Here is a 17,940-nt window from a genome sequence, read left to right as displayed (position 1 = left end):
CTCTGAAGACCTAGAAGAAGTATTTTACAAATGGCAGTGTTCTTAGAGGTCACCAGCATATTTCTTAACTATCATTTCTCATTGTGAGGGATCTGATCAGCCTGCCCATTCTGGACACACAAGATTAAATCATTTCTTATTAATGAAGCTGTTTATTTCTTGCATTATTCATAAATTCTCCTTTCCCCTAAGAACTTTCAATCTATCCAAACACAAATCATATTGGCAACGTTTCCCACTATAAATCCCCTTGCTTAAGCAAGACTCCAAGCTTTTGCTAAAAAAATATGTGCAATGTATATAAAAAGTACAAGAATCAGAGACAAGCTTAGTCTAAAAGTCTTATCATTTTATTAATTTATTTTCTATGGAACTTTGTTTTTTCTGATAACAAACAACAAAAATGAGAGGATAATAGGATATACACATAGATTTTATATATATTACTTAGCCTCCAAATTCTATTTGCTGTTTTCTATCTCGCTGTTATCCACTTCTCTTGGTACAATGACTTTTTTCCAAGAATTTTTCATTTTGTTAAAATCAAATTTTGGCAAACACCTATATATTTTTATTATACTTCATTCCACCAAGTTCATCCAAAGAACATGGAGAAGTTGTACAGGAAAGATTGAATTTTTAAGTTTAGCAGTAAATATAGGCCCTTAATGTGAAAAGGTTAACAATTTTTTTAAATCTATTTAAAATTCAGCACTACTAAAAATACTAAGTTTTAGCCTCATTATTTACAAAATGTAAATGATATTAGTGAATTAATGGAAACTTTTCACTTGGTAACAATGAAACTTTTATTTTAAAAATTGTACGTATTTTGGCATTTTAAGGCCAAATAAGCATCAGTGACTTATTGAGCTGAATTATATCATCTTTCTCACCCTCCTCAAAGATTTAATTGTAGGTTTCAGGGTAAAAGAATTTGCCTCTGATTTGAAATTTCTACAAGTACTTTTTGTGGGATTACCTGGTATAAAGAAAGAAAAAAAGTGAGGTCAAATAAAAGTTAAACTTTGTTGTGTTTTGTTTTTCTTCTTCCAATTAATTCTAAGCTCTGCAAGCGAATACCATATTTCAGTTGCAGCCAATGAGACTGTCCCTGAAGTTATTAATTCTACTGAGGACATTGGAGATGAAATTAATATCTTCTATTTGGTAAGAAACTACCTCTAAATTATTATTGTCAAGGAGTAATTTATAAGTTTATAAATAAATGAAAGTATTAACAGACACATAGAAACATGTTGATTCAACAGTTAATCTCTATATTCCAGAATATTTTTTTATAATTTCACTATTTTGAAGCAATTTTATCTAAAGAATTATTGATAATTATACTTTGAAGCAATTTTAAAAAGTCTCTAATTTCCTCCTAACACATTCTTAGAATGACTTCCTAGAAAAAACAAACTTATAAAACCAAAAAGACACTACCTATAAGCCTATAGACTTTGTTTACATTATGTTTTCAGTATGAGTGAGCAAAGCACTTTTAAAAAAATAAATATGACTATTTCAGAAATTGATTACTTCAGATGTCTTGGTAATATTTTACTTTACTCAACAAATAAATATGTATCTCATTCTGCTCATTGCAACCTTCCATAGGCATCATACTATAACTTATGTTCCTCCTACCAGATCCTTAAGTGATGTTTTCTACTATAAATTTATTTTTCTCTTTGAATTCCTCATAATGAACTTTTCCTAACCATTGTAGCAAAGAATTATGAAGTTAAACCAGACTTTCATTTTAGGTAATGCCTACTTACAGACACAGACTCAAGTTAATATTACTCAAGTAAAAGAGGGTCCAATTCAAATGACGGATTTAAGTATATGTTCAGAAGCATGAAATAATGCAACAGTATTATAAGTGAAAATGGTCTCAATCTCTTTGGGAATTGCCAATAGTGGAAAGGGAAGTTCTCTTACAAAGTGAAATAAATGTATGCTCTCAAGATTCATTCCATTATTTTCTTTTCGTGCTCTTTGCTAAAATTTCTATGACAAGCTATACCCTGGAAATTAGCATGAATGCAGATCACCTTATTATCGAGATTAACTTTTGAAATTTTGGCTGCCAAGCTCTTCTAGCCCCATTTGCTTTTCCCAGATTAAAGAATTCAACAAAAGGAAGGAAGGAAGGAAGGAAAGAATTTTGAATATTATAGCTATTAATATGTTGTTACTAGGGTCCAAACTTGAAATAGGTACTCTCAAACTATTATAAATAATGTTGATATAAATAACATTGTTAAGAATATCCCTGACCGGGGCTCCTGGGTGGCTCAGTCATTAAGCATCTGCCTTCGGCTCAGGTCATGATCCCAGGGTCCTGGGATTGAGCCCCGCATCGGGTTCCCTGCTTGGCGGGAAGCCTGCTTCTCTCTCTCCTGCTCCCCCTGCTTGTGTTCCCTCTCTCACTGTGTCTCTCTCTGTCAAATAAATAAATAAAATCTTAAATATATATATATATCCCTGACCGATATCCACTATCACCACTGCTATTCAGTATTGTACTAGAAGTCCTAGCCACAACAATCAGACAACAAAAAGAAATAAAAGACATCCAAATCAGCAAAGAAGACGTCAAACTCTCACTCTTTGCAGATGATATGATACTTTATGTGGGAAGCCCAAAAGACTCTACCCCAAAACTGCTAGAACTCATACAGGAATTCAGTAAAGTGACAGGATATAAAATCAATGCACAGAATTCAGTGGCATTTCTATACACCAACAACAAGACAGAAGAAAGAGAAATTAAGGAGTCTATTCCATTTACAATTGCACCCAAAACCATAAGATACCTAGAAATAAATCTAACCAAAGAGGCAAAGAATCTGTACTCAGAAAACTATAAAATACTCATGAAAGAAATTGAGGAAGACACAAAGAAATGGAAAAATGTTCCATGCTCATGGATTGGAAATATTGTGAAGATGTCAATGCTACCTAGAGCAATCTACACATTTAATGCAATCCCTATCAAAATACCATCTACTTTTTTCAAAGAAATGGAACAAATAATCCTAAAATTTTTATGGAACCAGAAAAGACCCCGAATAGCCAGAGGAATGTTGAAAAAGCAAAGCAAAGCTGGTGGCATCACAATTCTGGACTTCAAGCTCTATTACAAAGCTGTCATCATCAAGACAGTATGGTACTGGCACAAAAACAGACACATAGATCAATGGAACAGAATCGAGAGCCCAGAAATGGACCCTCAACTCTATGGTCAACTAATCTTCGACAAAACAAGAAAGAATGTCCAATGGAAAAAAGACAGTCTCTTCAAAATATGGTGCTGAGAAAATTGGACAGCCACATGCAGAAGAATGAAACTGGACCATTTCCTTATACCACACACAAAAATAGACTCAAGATGGGTGAAAGACCTAAACGTGAGACAGGAGTCCATCAAAATCCTAGAGGAGAACACAAGCAGCAACCTCTTCGACTTCAGCTGCAGCAACTTCTTCCTAGAAACCTCACCAAAGACAAGGGAAGCAAGGGCAAAAATGAACTATTGGGACTTCATCAAGATAAAGAGCTTTTTCACAGCAAAGGAAACAGTCAACAAAACCAAAAGATAACCGACAGAATGGGAGAAGATATTTGCAAATGACATATCAGATAAAGGGCTAGTATCCAAAATCTATAAAGAACTTACCAAGCTCAATACCCAAAGAACAACTAATCCAATCAAGAAATGGACAGAAAACATGAACAGACATTTCTGCAAAGACATCCAAGTGGCCAACAAACACATGAAAAAGTGCTCAACATCGCTCGGCATCAGGGAAATCCAAATCAAAACCTCAATGAGATACCAACTCACACAGTCAGAATGGCTAAAATTAACAAGTTAGGAAACAATAGATGTTGGCAAGGAAGCAGAGAAAGGGGAACCCTCCTACACTGCTGGTGGGAATGCAAGCTGGTGCAGCCACTCTGGAAAACAGTATGGAGGTTCCTCAAAAAGTTGAAAATAGAGCTACCGTACTACCCAGCAATTGCACTACTGGGTATTTACCCCAAAGATACAAATGTAATGATCAGAACGGGTACGTGCACCCCAATGTTTATAGCAGCTATGTCCACAATAGCCAAACTATGGAAAGAGCCAAGATGTCCTTCAACAGATGAACGGATAAAGAAGATGTGGTGTATATATATACAATGGAATATTATGCAGCCATCAAAAAAAAAACGAAATCTTGCCATTTGCAACGACATGGATGGAACCAGAGGGTATTAGGCGAAGAGAAATAAGTCAATCAGAGAAAGACAAGTTATCACATGATCTCACTGGCATGAGGAATTCTTAATTTCAGGAATCAAACTGAGGGTTGCTGGAGTGGTGGGGGGTGGGAGGGATGGGGTGGCTGGGTGATGGACATTGGGGAGGGTATGTGCTATGGTGAGCACTGTGAATTGTGTAAGACTGATGAATCATAGATCTGTACCTCTGAAACAAATAATACGTTATATGTTAAAAAAAAAAAAAGAAGAAGAAGAAAGAAGATAGTAGGAAGAGAAAAACAAAGGGGGGAAATCGGAAGGGGAGATGAACCATGAGAGACTATGGACTCTGAGAAACAAACTGAGGGTTCTAGAGGGGAAGGGGTGGGAGGATGGGTTAGCCTGGTGATGGGTATTAAAGAGGGCACATATTGAATGGAGCACTGGGCGTTATACGCAAATAATGAATCATGGAACACTACATCAAAAGCTAATGACGTAATGCATGGTGATTAACATAACATAATAAAATTAAATTAAAAAAGAAAAAGAATACCCCGACCATAATCTTTTGTACCTCATTATTTTGCTAAGATAAAATAAAAAATTGGAGTAATGGAATTGAAAAATATATGAACATTTTCTTAGGTGAGACCCAGTGAATGAATTTATTGCTTAAAATGTACCATAGAAAATTATTGGTGATACAAAGATTTATTCTCAGAGATACTCTTTTATTTATTTATTTATTTACTTACTTACTTACTTATTTTTAAGTAATCTCTACACCCAGCATGGGGCTCAAAATCACAACCCCAAGATCAAAAGTCACATGCTCTTCTGACTGAGCCAGCCAGACACCCCTAGGAGATACTGTTATCAGTGTCATTTGTAGTTTAAAAATTGAAACCTGGACACAATCTAAAAGTTTAACCACATATAATTGCTTAAATAAATTATCAGATAGTTATTCAATGGAAAGACAGCTAAAGAGGGCACATTTTAGATTTAAAAAAAAACTTAATTCTGCTATTTACTAGCTCTGTGATTTTGGAAGTTCTTCATTCTCATTCTAACCTTGTTTCCTTATAGGTAAAATAGGGATATTAAGAGAATCTACCTCATAAGGCTGTTAACAGGGTTAAAAGCAATAATGCAAGTAAGAAAATTAGCACAGTGTCTAGAATATAAATAAATGTTGAACATAAATAAATATTGATATTGTGGTTATTATTAAGCAGCCAATGAAACTCATTTCTCAAAGAATCTCTAAGTTTATGGGAAAACACCATGACAATACATTTTATAAGTGGGGTGCCAAATCTTGTATTTTATATGTTACAAATTTTATAATATACATGTATATAATATATACATATATGATAGGTAAGTTGTACACTAAAGTGTTACCAATGTAGTAGAATTGTAGAAAACTTACTTCCTGTTTATTTTCAATATTTTCCAATGTTTCTGTAAATAACATTGTTTTTAATCAAAAAAAATGTTAATTACAGATTATATGATTTTTTATTCTTTAGCAGAAAACAGATGGAATTAGAGTGGGAGGCCATGGCAGGCAATTTTAAGGCATATTACAATAAGAAGGGGCAAGAGTCAAGGAGCATGATTAAGAGGCCAGGCACAGCTGTTCAGAAATTCCTAGAATTCCAAGATTAAGGGATGCATTTAGTTTTAGGCAAACACAGGGAATTGCTTACTGTGTAACTCCCAGTCCAGAAGGCTCAATTAGATAGATCAGTTGGATTTTCTGGCATCTGTCAATTAAGGAGCTCCCTACTCACCTAAGAATTCAGCCTAGGGAGGGTGTGAAGAAGGTGTAGGTCCTGGAAATTATGCTTGAGTGGGAAGAAGGGAGGGCCATAGCACTTGGTTGCTCCAATTCCATTGCACCTCTTCCACTTGTGAGGACTTTTGAATAGCAAATTCGGCTCTCTGCTGAATTTCATCCTGCCTGGCTTTCCTTCCCTATGAGCTACACTCACCATTGGTGGCATGATGTGATATTAAGTGGGAATTGTAGTTTAGTGGATAAAAACAGATGGGCATTGAAAGGAGAATCAATGTGACTCTCATCCAAGTGGATTAACAATCATTATTGACACAGTAGCCTTAGTTGGAGATAAAATGGTGAAGGGAAGCATACTGGTATCTGGTTTTCCTGTGCAGTGGTGGCAGATCCCATGTGGCTGTGCTGAGAAATGATTTGTGGGTTTAAGGAGTTATGGCAAGCTGGTTGAGGCAAACAAAATATGCTCACCTGTTCTGAGTGGATCAAGTAAATGTTCTCCCTCCTTCCCACCTCCAAAAAGACCAGTATGTCCAAAAAGATGATGAGCATAAAGAAATTTAATTCTGATTTTCCTTAATCCCAGTCCTATTTTGGGAGTGGGAGAATGAAGGAACAATATACGTTATAGGTGATGCATACAACCACTATTAAACATCCCTATTTTTTGCTTGTTTAATTATGCCAGTTCTCTATCCAGTGCCGTAAACTGCCTGCATTCGCTTTCAGATTCAAAATATTACACAACTTAATTCCTCAATTAAGAACAGATGTCCTACCTAATACAGAAAGGATGCTGTTGGAAGAGGAAGAGAGGTTACATTTTTATTTTTCTTTCCTGTAGATTAGAAAGAGTGGACATTTTCCAATGCCAGAACTTAAACTGTCAATTTCGTTTCCCAACTTGACATCAGATGGTTATCCTGTGCTATACCCAAGTGGATGGTCGTCTTCTAATGTAAGTAATGTGTGCCTTGGAATTACATCATAATTATTATCTTTTTCAATTTGTATTTAAAACCTTTTGTTTTGCATGCCAGTTGTGATAAAGAGCTTTACCAAAGTGATCTGGAGAAGCATTTAGAAAATTTTAAATAATAATAATAATTTCCACTGGCTCCTTAGTAGATGTATTAGTTTCCTACAACTGCTGTGGTAATAAATTACCCCAACTGGGTGGCTAGAAACAACAGAAATGTATTCTTTCACAGTCCTGGAGGCCAGAGTCTACAATCAAGGTGTCAACAATGTTCATTCCCTATGGAGGCTCACAAGGAGAATCTGTTCCATGCCTCTCTCTTAGCTTCTGGAGGCTGCTGTCAACCCTTGGCATGCCTTAGCTTATGGCAGCATACCTGCAGTCTCTGCCTCGGTCTTCGCGTGTCTGTCTTCCTTGAGTTTCTGGGTCTTTGCCTCTTCTGTCTCTTATAGCACACTCATCAGTGAATTTAGAGCCCATCCTAAACAGAAGGACCTCATCTGGAGATCCTTAATTACATCTGCAATGACACTGTTTCCTTTTTCCTTTTTTTTTTTTTTTTAAGATTTTATTTATTTCTCTGAGAGGGAGGGAGAGAGAGAGAGAGAGCACTAGCAGGGGGAGCGGCAGAGGGAGGAGCAGACTCCCCACTGAACAGGGAGCCCCACACTGGGCTGGATCCCAGGACCTGGTGATCATGACCTGAGCTGAAGGCAGATGCTTAGCCAACTGAGCCACCCAGGCGCCCCAAAATCACCCTTTTTCCACATAAGGTCACACTCACAGGTTCCAGGTGCTAGGACTTGGGCATGTCTTTTTGGAATACTATTCAATCCACTGGAGTAGATTTTAGATAACTACTTGTTGACTTGTGCCTTAAAATGTTTGTTACAGTTTTAATTTGTTTAAGATGATCAAACAGCTCTATAAAGAGACTTTTTAATTGCTCCTAAGCACACACACAGCTACACATAAAACAGTACGGTACTCTTTACTCACTTATCCCAAACAATAGCAGCATCACTTTGTACCTATAGCTTTGAATGAGTCAATGTGGTAAATTGTTATGGTTCAGTCTCTAAGACACAGAAAATCACAATAAATGTTGAAGTAATGCATGCATATTATCAGCATTTGACAATCTGTCTTCAGAGATTTTTTTTAAGTTAAAATACTCTCAAAAATCAAGAAGTAGAAACCGAGATAGTTGGATTATAATCTTTAAATGTTTCCCTAAAGGCAAGGAAAAATTAAACCTCTACCATTTCTCTCTAATCCAAAAAAGCAGGTTTGTGAAGATGTAGGAAGACTAAAATTGTGCTTTTCCTATTACTTATGAACTTTATCCTCATTACCTTTTATCAAGGATGTAGAGAGTCTTGATGAACGAAAGGCTTATTAGAGTAAGTCTAGTAAAACAATCCAAGAACAAGCTGTCTTACAAACATGACATCTTAACATTTATAGGGCTGCTTACTTACATCTTCTTTCCACATGGACCAAATATCTTACCCTTGGTGTTTAGAGACTCCTAAAATATTATTGGATGAATACACAAATACAGATGAAAGCCCCTCTCTTTTTTTTGTTTGTTTCACAAACCATCGTATGAGCCAACATAATGAATAACAAATGCTAACCTTTTTTTTCAGTATAGTTTTAACTTCTTTTCTCTCTCTGTATTATGGGAATTTACAACTAATGTTTGATGAAAACAATAAATTAATGAGTTATGTTATGCAATAGTTAAGTTCCACTAGCATCCTTCCTTTTTGTTTTGTTTTCTTTAAAGATTTTATTTATTTATTTGACAGAGAGAGACACAGCAAGAGGGAACACAAGCAGGGGGAGTGGGAGAGGGAGAAGCAGGCTTCCTGTGGAGCACAGAGCCAGATGCGGGGCTTGATCCCAGGACCCTGGGATCATGACCTGAGCCGAAGCAGATGCTCAATGCCTGAGCCACCCAGGCGCCCCACATCCTTCCTTTTTGATAACAACCTCCCTGATCTCTATTACAATTCAAAAGTAGCATTCTAACAGTAATTTTTATCTGGGAGTGGGGGTATATGGATGCTACAGAACAGCTCCTTCCATGTTGCACACTCCTGAAGATGGATCTTTCATCTGTGACAATGGCTGTCACTCAGATTCTTCACTTTATTGTACCAAGTCATTTTTCCTTCTGACACCTGGCATTGTCTGATAAAAGAAATATTTTTACTTCTTAGAATGCAAACTGCAGACCCAGTAGCCTTCAGGACCCTCTTGGTGTCAACTCTGGGAAGAAAATGATTATATCCAAACCTGAAGATCTCAAACGAGGCACAATTCCGGTAAATTCAGATAACCAAGACAAGTGCTAGTTTTATCTCATGCTTTTTAAGTGAATAAATTCAATATCAACCTAAAAATAGCTATCTTATAGAATACTTTAATATGGTATCTTTTTGTCAAATGGCAAAGATACTAATATATACCTCTGAACATTTAAACAGGACTGCAGTACGTGTAAATTTGCTACTATTACGTGTACTTTGATTCCTTCTGACATAAGCCAAGTGAATGTTTCACTTATCTTATGGAAACCAACTTTTATAAAAGTAAGTGATTGCATTGTTCTCTGTAATTATTGAATTATGTTAACAAATATTTGCTCATTACTTAGTATATGCAAAGCAGAGTGCTTCTGTAGAAAGAACTGGAAGTGTAAAAAAATGTGGTCCAAGCCCCAGCTCTACTTAACCAACTATTTGGGTCTCATTTTCCTTGTTTATTAGTAATGAAGTTATCTCCAAGGTCTCCTTCCAGATGTATACTTTTTTTTCAGTCTCTCTTATTCTTTTTTTTTTTTTGTACCGCTGGAAATAAAGACCTATACAGTATCAAAGTTTGCATTTATCTTAACGCTGTAGAACTCAGTTAAGGGACAAAGAATTATAGAGAGACAGTGCTTGACTCCTTGATACCATTAACAATAGAGCTAACATGTATTATGGACTCACTGTATTAGATTAGACTTCACATATATATATGTATATATATGACACACATTTATATATACTACATATATACACACATTTATATATACTATATATATATGCACACATATGTATGTATATATATAAAATAGGAGGACATTTTTTAACTACTAAGAGTCAAATCTGTCTGACAACAAGCTACTTTAAAACTTAATCCATTGTATTTTGTATGGTTTCTTTCTCTCTTAGAAGTGTTTAGTTAATTATATGAAATTTCCAATTTTTAGGTTCGATCATGTTAAGTTACAATTTGTATAAATCACAAACTTATGGATATTGGCAATTTCATGTTTAATCCTGCACAAACTCCTATATAAACTTCATTACCAGAGTGTAGCTATTTCATACCTAGCTATATGAAAGGGGGGCAGGGTTTGAGATTTGTTTTTGCTAAGGATAAATCTGTAGAAAATGATATAGAATTGTTTCATTCTATAACAAGGACCTAAGTGAAAATTTGAGTGGAGAGAAGAGGGATGGGTCATTTGAAACCACCAGTTCCATTTGCATGTTAACAAAACCAGTGTTTTTAAATCTCTCAGGAGAATCCATATTTTAAAAATTGCACTACTCAAACATGACTAGCTCTCACTGTGATTAGCATAATATTTTGAAAATAAATCCTGTTTGCTTTTCAGGCACATTTTTCCAGCTTAAATCTTACTGTAAGGGCAGACCTTCAGAGTGAAAATACATCACTGATTTTAAGTACTGGCAATCAAAAAAGAGAGGTAAGAGCAACTCTAAGTTTTGAAAACATTATACATTTCACTCTGAATTCTATGACATAATGTTTTATAATTGCTTATAGAACCTAAGGCAGCAACTAGCTAGTCACTAAGTAACAGATACTTTTTGCTTCAAATTATACTTAATTAGCTTCAAGTGTGATTTCAGTCTTCTTTGTAAGAAACTGGGAAAAACCATGATATTTACAATTAACATGCCATGTTTGACTTTACCGCTTGTAACTATCACAATAAATTGTTTTTACTTTCACCTTGATAACAAATGATGCATTTGTGATTTTCCTCCTTAAAAACTTACATTGTAAAATGCAGTTGACATCTGAAGAGCAGACTTGAAAAACACTTTAAAGAAAGTGTACACTGTACAGAAATAAATGTAAATTTTGAAAGGTTTTCTTCATTTAGTCATTGGGAGATCTGAAGCAAAAATGAAATATTCCCTCATACAAATTCACATTTCAGTCCTTGGTAAAAATAAAATGGTTTGATGTTTTTCCTCCTGTTTTATTATAAAATAAGGCCAGAATACTTGTTACTGATGTGGCTATGTAAGCATTTCTCCTCTTATCATGGGAGAGTTTAAATGTCCCATGTGGATAGTATGAGTCATATAATTTTATTTGGAAGCTACATAACATTCAGATGTTTAAAAATTTCTTATTTCAAATTAATACTTATCTCAAATAATTCCAGTGTCAATGACCCCTGGTAAGTATTCACCTTTAAAGAACATATGCATATAACGTTTATTTACATTATAAAGAACACTGATAAATGCAAAGTTGTTCCACATGCAGAGAAGCCAAAATTTTACCAGTAAGCACCGCCCCCCCCAAAACTGAGTGTAAATTATATTGGAAAAGAGTACTTTTGATTCCTGGATGTGTTTTGTTGAAATTTTATAATTAGCTTTATTTCCCCTAAATGTTAGCTTAAAATTCCCCATTTTGAACTATTATTCAACATCTTAGCCTAAAAGAAAATTGTACGCCCATCGTTAAAATTACTAGAAGTGATCATTTTGTAATTGTGTGATCTTAGAGAAGTCATTGATCCCATCCAGAGTTCAGCTTCTGTATCTATCAGTTCAGGGAATTGTTTTAGATGCATTTGAAATCTGTCTTCTAAGATCTTATTCTGTACATATGTACATTCATGCCAGCTCTGTGTCCCCAAAGCGTCAGCAGTGACCCACCCGTCGCCATCTGAGGAGTTTGTACCAGCAGCCAATATATGTAAATATCTCCCCTGTTCTCTTTTTTACCTCCAGTCTGCCCTCTAGCTTTAGGAATTGAGATGTTCCCTGTGACAAGCAAACACAGAAACTTGAGCTGTCATTCATTGTTGAGATCTACACTGAATTAGTTTTTTCTCAGAAACCTTGGGATGAGACCCAGGGCAGACAAGTCTCGCTGCGGTTTGGGTGCCGCATTGAGTGGCTGCGACACTAACAGCTGTTTACCTCCAAGTTTTCCTTCAGTTAAGACCTAATATACAGACTGAAGAGAAGTCGACTGGCAGGGACAGTGCAGTCTGATAAAAATACATAGGGGTGAATATATGTGCAAAAATTCATGTTATCTGTCCACTTGAGATTTGTGCATTTTACCATATGAAAATTATATGTAAATTTGTAGACAAAAAATAAAACACATGAAAATTAGAATTAGAAGACCACCTACTCAGGTTGATGATGTCAACAACCTGTGGTAACGCTCCAGCCTAAACTTTTACCATCATGATAATGCACTAAAGTCAATCAATAAATCCTTAAAATATGTAATACTTTTGGTTCTCACTGAGTTAAATTCACCTCTGCTCCCTAGCATTCTGATTGATGGACAGTTTACTCTTTACGTGTACATTTCTAAAGCATAAGATTATAAATATTTTGGGTAATAATAAATTTGACATCCTTAGAGATTTTTAATAGATGAGGGACATTTTTAAATGTAAACTCAAGGTTTTCTCTGTATGTAGTAGTCAGATTAAGTACATTGTTTGGTAGAAAATTATAGCCTGCAAGAACTCAATGTACCAAGAATTGTAACAGGTGTTTATCAATGTTAACAGTCTTGTTTAATAAATTTCAGTTTGCTATTCAAATATCCAAAGATGGACTGCCGGGCAGAGTGCCATTATGGGTCATCCTATTGAGTGCTTTTGCTGGATTATTGCTATTAATGCTGCTCATATTAGCACTGTGGAAGGTAAGCACCAAAGTTCCTTTGACTTTCTATTTCAACTATCAACAACAAATTGGTGAAATAAATTATTATTTATCCATGCTGTGTAATATGGTATTATACAACCATTAAAAATATTGAGATGATGACCAAGACAAAAGAAAAAAATGTATTTCCCAAACGCTGTGTACAACTTGATCCCAGTTTTGTAAAAAAAAAAAAAAGTAAATAAACAAATCCAAAAATCATGATGGATCTCTCTGGAGATTGGGATTGTAAAAGACCTTTATATGTCTATAACATTGAGAATTGTAAATGAAGTATGCATTACTTTTATAAATAAAGAAGAATGAAAACTCTCTTTTATAAAAAAAGGACAAAATGAGTTCTTATATCAGTTTAAGAATATATAAACAGTAGAATGGTTAAGATGAGCCTTGTCCAAATACATATCTCTCTGTATCTTAAAAACTAAGATTTCTTTAATATATGAAGAAATATGCCACATTTTATGCAATAGTTGTGTGCCTGAGTGAGAGAGGATAAATTTATTACTTAGTTGATGAAAGAGAAATCTTACTGTTTTACTGACTCCTATTTCAAATCCTCTTGTAAAACTATTTCTATTGGATAAATCCATATATTTACATAGATATTTTGCTTATACTGAGGTGTGTGAGATTTTTCAAATTCTTAGCTGTATCACTTTCAAATTAAGCAGAACTGAGATGACAGAATTTACACTAAATTTAATAGAGAACAAAATTCTATCGAAAAGTTGAATTTAATGTTTTTTTCCAATGAAACATCAAATTGGTATTCATTCTAACATTATACCACCCTATATTTTACCAAATTGCTTTATTAAATAGCTAAACTCTGTTAAAAAATACAGGTTGTGGTTACATATTCATTTTTTTTCTAATACCTGAGCAGCAGAATTCTCTTTAATCAAATAGTTTAAATAATAAATTTCTGTCCCACAAATTGCCAACAGTTCTACCTTTTTGACTCGCTTACAATGCCTAACTTCCTCTTTTGGGGGGATTGCACTCACAGAGGATGATAAACAAAGCCATGTTAAAGGTGTAGGTCAGTAACATTTAGTTCAGTAAATAGAAACCATAGCTTTTCTCTCGCAAAGTCTCTAAGAATTCCTGGCTTTCTCAAACCTGCAGCTCCTTCTACACTGCAGGGTTATCAGTGCTTTGTCTGTAATACCTGGCTTTGCCACACCGTGGTCCCCAAGACCTGTCTTAGAGGTTGTGCTTGAAACAAAGATTGTGGTTTCTTCACTTCTACGCGCCTCTACTCCAGAGAGCATTTTACGGATTTCTTTAAGTGTGCTTTTCTATTCTGAGCACTGCACTTGCCCATGTAGTTTTAGGAGACAGCTGACAAGAGAAAAGGAAAGCCAGAGCTGATATTTGGATAGATTTTCTCTGGTGGCATATCTCTGCTTAAAACAATTAAGTTTTATTCACCTAGTTTTTTTGGCCACCAGTCTGAAGACGAATAAAGGTAAAAATAAACACATTCTTCCATCCAATAAATGTTTTGTTGATATGTTCTGCTGGCTTCTTGGATCTCTTTAGGCCCAGGAAGGAAGGTCATTTAGCAACCTTTGGACTGTTCTGACCAGTAGGTGCAGTTAGTTCAACCAGTTCAGTGGGAGATCCAGTGATCAGATCCGCGACTCCACAGGGAGGGGGAAGAGAAGAGAATTAGGGAGGGAAGAGAATTAGGACTTACTGAATGCTTTCAACATGCAACTGTTTTAAACTTTTCCACTTTAATGTTAGCATCAGCCCTCTGAGAAAGACACGACTATGAACCTCATTTTATTAATGAGATGCTGGGACGTACAAGAGTTAAATATGTTCCCCAAGGCCACATGGTTTATCAGATTCAGAGTAAGGACCGAAATCCAGACCATTTTACTTCCTTGCCAACACTGTTAACCCCTTGCTTTGTGTTCCCTCTTGCTTTTATTCACTCTGTTGTGTTTACAACCTTTTCAACAAAGTATATTAACTACATGTTATATTTGAGGACATTAAAACAAAGAGAAGTTAAGTAACTCTCCCAAGATTACCAGCTAGTAAAGGACTGGATGCAAGCAAAGCTCTATCAGCAAAGCCCATCCTTTTCCAGTATCTCTCACTGCTAGAAGCCTCTAGGCAGGGCTCTTTATTCTGGAGCTCCAGGAATTGGATTTTGTTCAAGAGGGTCATGAACTCTCTGAAATGTATAAAAATATTTTGTTTTGGAATGAGAGTCCCTGGTTGGATTCGGACTTTCGGCAGCTCCATTATACTACAAAGATTAATTGCCCCTCCTCCTGCTTAAAGCCATGTGGAACTTCCCTGAAGCATGTATTTGGTCTGCAGAAGACTCAGAAGAGCTACCCAGGGACTTTTTTTTACACTTACTAGACCGGGAGCAGAAATTTCAGGACTATCCCTTCTTCCTCCTTCTTCCAAATCTGACCACTCTGGGGCACCTGGGTGGCTCAGTCAGTTAAGCGTCTTCTTTCGGCTCAGGTCATGATCCCAGAGTCCTGGGATCAAGCCCCGCATCGGGGATCAAGCCCTGCATCAGGCTCTCTGATGGATGGGGAGCCTGCTTCTCCCTCCTCCCCTGCTCGTGCTCTCTCTCTCTCTCTTACTATCTCTCTCTCAAATAAATAAATAAAACTTAAAAATTAAAAAAACAACAACAACAACAAATCTGACCACTCTGGAAATTCATTGGAACTCCCAGGGTCCATACAGGGAACAGGCCAAAGATTCTTCCTGGAGCTGTGACTCTATTTCAAAAAGCGCTGTCTTTATATAATTTATCCTTGCAGTACACGTGGTAGAAATTAAAGTTTTTCAAAATCTTAGTAGTAGCTTGTTATACTTAATATTTTTTTATTTTTTAAATATTTTATTTATTTATTTGACAGAGAGAGAGATAGCAAGAGCAGGAACACAAGCAGGGGCAGTGGGAGAGGGAGACGCAGGCTTCCCGCCTAGCAGGGAGCCCGATGCAGGACTCGATCCCACGACCCTGGGATCATGACCTGAGCCGAAAGCAGACGCTTAATGACTGAGCCACCTAGGCATCCCTTGTCATACTTAATATTGAAGAGAGAAGGCTTTTAGGGGGCACAGTTTTAAATAGATTGAGAAACAGGGTCTGGAATATAGTACCACACATTGAGGGAGAAGCCCAGTCAGGCCAATATAATTGAATAGATTGAAGTGAGACTCAGCCCACAGAGAAGCCCTAAGAAAGCAGAACGTTTTTCTCTCTTAACTTGATTTCATACTGATGGCTGAAGTTCCATCACTGATGATTTATTTACTAATCCGAAAGCTTTATTCCTCATCCAATACACATATCCTTGGTGGATGTGGACAGGGAATAGCGCCACCATTTTTTAGTCTTTTATACATTAGTTAAATTTATTCATTCAACATTTATTCCATATTATAGTCAGTAAGCCCGTAATTTCTACCAGGTACTGTTGAATCTGACCCTTTGCCGTAGGGTTTTGAACTAAGGATAAGCATAAATAAGACCTAGAACTTACTGATAAGTAAATATGGAAAGGCAAAGAAGGAAAGTGAAAGTTGTTAGTCTGGGCACTGAAAACAAACTTAACTGGTTTTTAATTTTAGCTAGTATTGGCCCCAGCCAGTTTGAAGCTATGTACTGCATTCACCTAGTCTGCATTCTTATGACCCAACTTCCACTAACAAACCATGTTAGTAGAATTAGTTGAGTGGAAAAGTTCAGATAACACAATTTAGTTTTAAAATAGAGCCCTTAGTGGCTCAGTTGGTTGAGCATCCAACTCTTGATTTCAGCTTAGGTCATGATCTCAGGGTTGTGAGACGGAGCCCTGCATGGGACTCCGTGCTCAGCAGGGAATCTGCTTGGGATTCTCTCTCTCCCCCTCCCCCTGCCCCTCTCCCCCACCCCTACTACTTGCTCGCTCTTGCTCTCTCTCTCAAATAAATCTTAAAAATAAAAAATAAAATAAAATAGAACATTTAGTATGTGAAAGCAAAGGAAGGTTGAAAAGATGCAGAAAGACTTGAGAGGGAAAGGAGAAGAGAGCGAGAGCAGGGCAGGACAGGAGAGAGAAAAGTCTTACATTCACCACCTGCTCCTGCGAAAGCCTTGTTGGATTTAGTTTCAACTCAGGACCTGCAGGCACAAGGTAAGGAGACTTGATAGTTTGTGAATCCAGAACTTTTATTGTTGGCTCAAAGAAAAAACCCTGAGACACAGAACTGCCCCTTGAAGCAGGACAAATTTATTGTTTTTTCACGTTTATTTCTCTGTTGTCACCTTTTCCTCATCTACCACCCGCTAGACCCTGACATGATGGAGGACATAAAGCCCTGTCATGGCGAAAGACATAAAGAAGTTACCTGCTCTAACTTAAAACTGCATTTTGACTATTTATCCCATCTAAGCTCTCAATTATTCAATAATGATTTCTTGAAAATATACCATTCTCTTGCATAATTCACCATAACTTCATTATTAAAATGATACGGAGGTACTATACTTTCGAAGAATTAACTCATTGTCTGCTTGAACTATTATAATCCACTCTCAAATAAAAAAAAAATACGAACTTAAAAAAAACACTTCTCTAGGATGCTTAATTTCCTTTTATTTAAAATACCCACATTTTAGATAAGATTATTACAAAGGTCCCTTCCAGCCCCTATACTTATTTTTATTATAATGTACAGCAGGAAATAAATAAAGCACTTATAATTTTTATGATGACCCAAATTACAAAGTATAATGAAAAGTAACCCACATTCACCCCTTTGTGAAATTTCTTTTATGTTCAGTGAGTTCCTTTTCATATCCAAATGATACAGCATGTTTTCAAGAGGCACTTCCTGTC

General features: G+C 36.1%; 1 protein-coding gene across 8 annotated transcripts in view; it reads left to right on the top strand.

The window, feature by feature from the left end:
• The window catches only part of ITGA1 (integrin subunit alpha 1), a 168,464-nt gene that overhangs the window by 143,835 nt on the left and 6,689 nt on the right, over positions 1-17,940 (top strand). For 4 of the 8 annotated variants that reach the window (XM_073890924.1, XM_073890923.1, XM_073890922.1 and 1 more), the window contains 7 exons: positions 1,068-1,170; positions 6,915-7,028; positions 9,278-9,382; positions 9,545-9,649; positions 10,726-10,818; positions 11,999-12,071; positions 12,930-13,046. In XM_073890924.1, coding sequence (XP_073747025.1) covers positions 1,068-1,170; positions 6,915-7,028; positions 9,278-9,382; positions 9,545-9,649; positions 10,726-10,818; positions 11,999-12,071; positions 12,930-13,046 — 710 coding nt within the window. The remainder of the gene's footprint in view (positions 1-1,067; positions 1,171-6,914; positions 7,029-9,277; positions 9,383-9,544; positions 9,650-10,725; positions 10,819-11,998; positions 12,072-12,929; positions 13,047-17,940) is intronic. The other 4 variants (XR_012377587.1, XR_012377586.1, XM_073890925.1 and 1 more) reach the window with 3 other exon arrangements.

This window comes from Callorhinus ursinus, unplaced genomic scaffold (assembly GCF_003265705.2).
Source record: "Callorhinus ursinus isolate GAN/ISIS: 27379988/994484 unplaced genomic scaffold, GSC_fseal_2.0 scaffold3, whole genome shotgun sequence".
In the NCBI taxonomy this organism is placed as follows: domain Eukaryota; kingdom Metazoa; phylum Chordata; class Mammalia; order Carnivora; family Otariidae; genus Callorhinus; species Callorhinus ursinus.
This window is presented reverse-complemented; position numbering and strand designations above follow the sequence as displayed.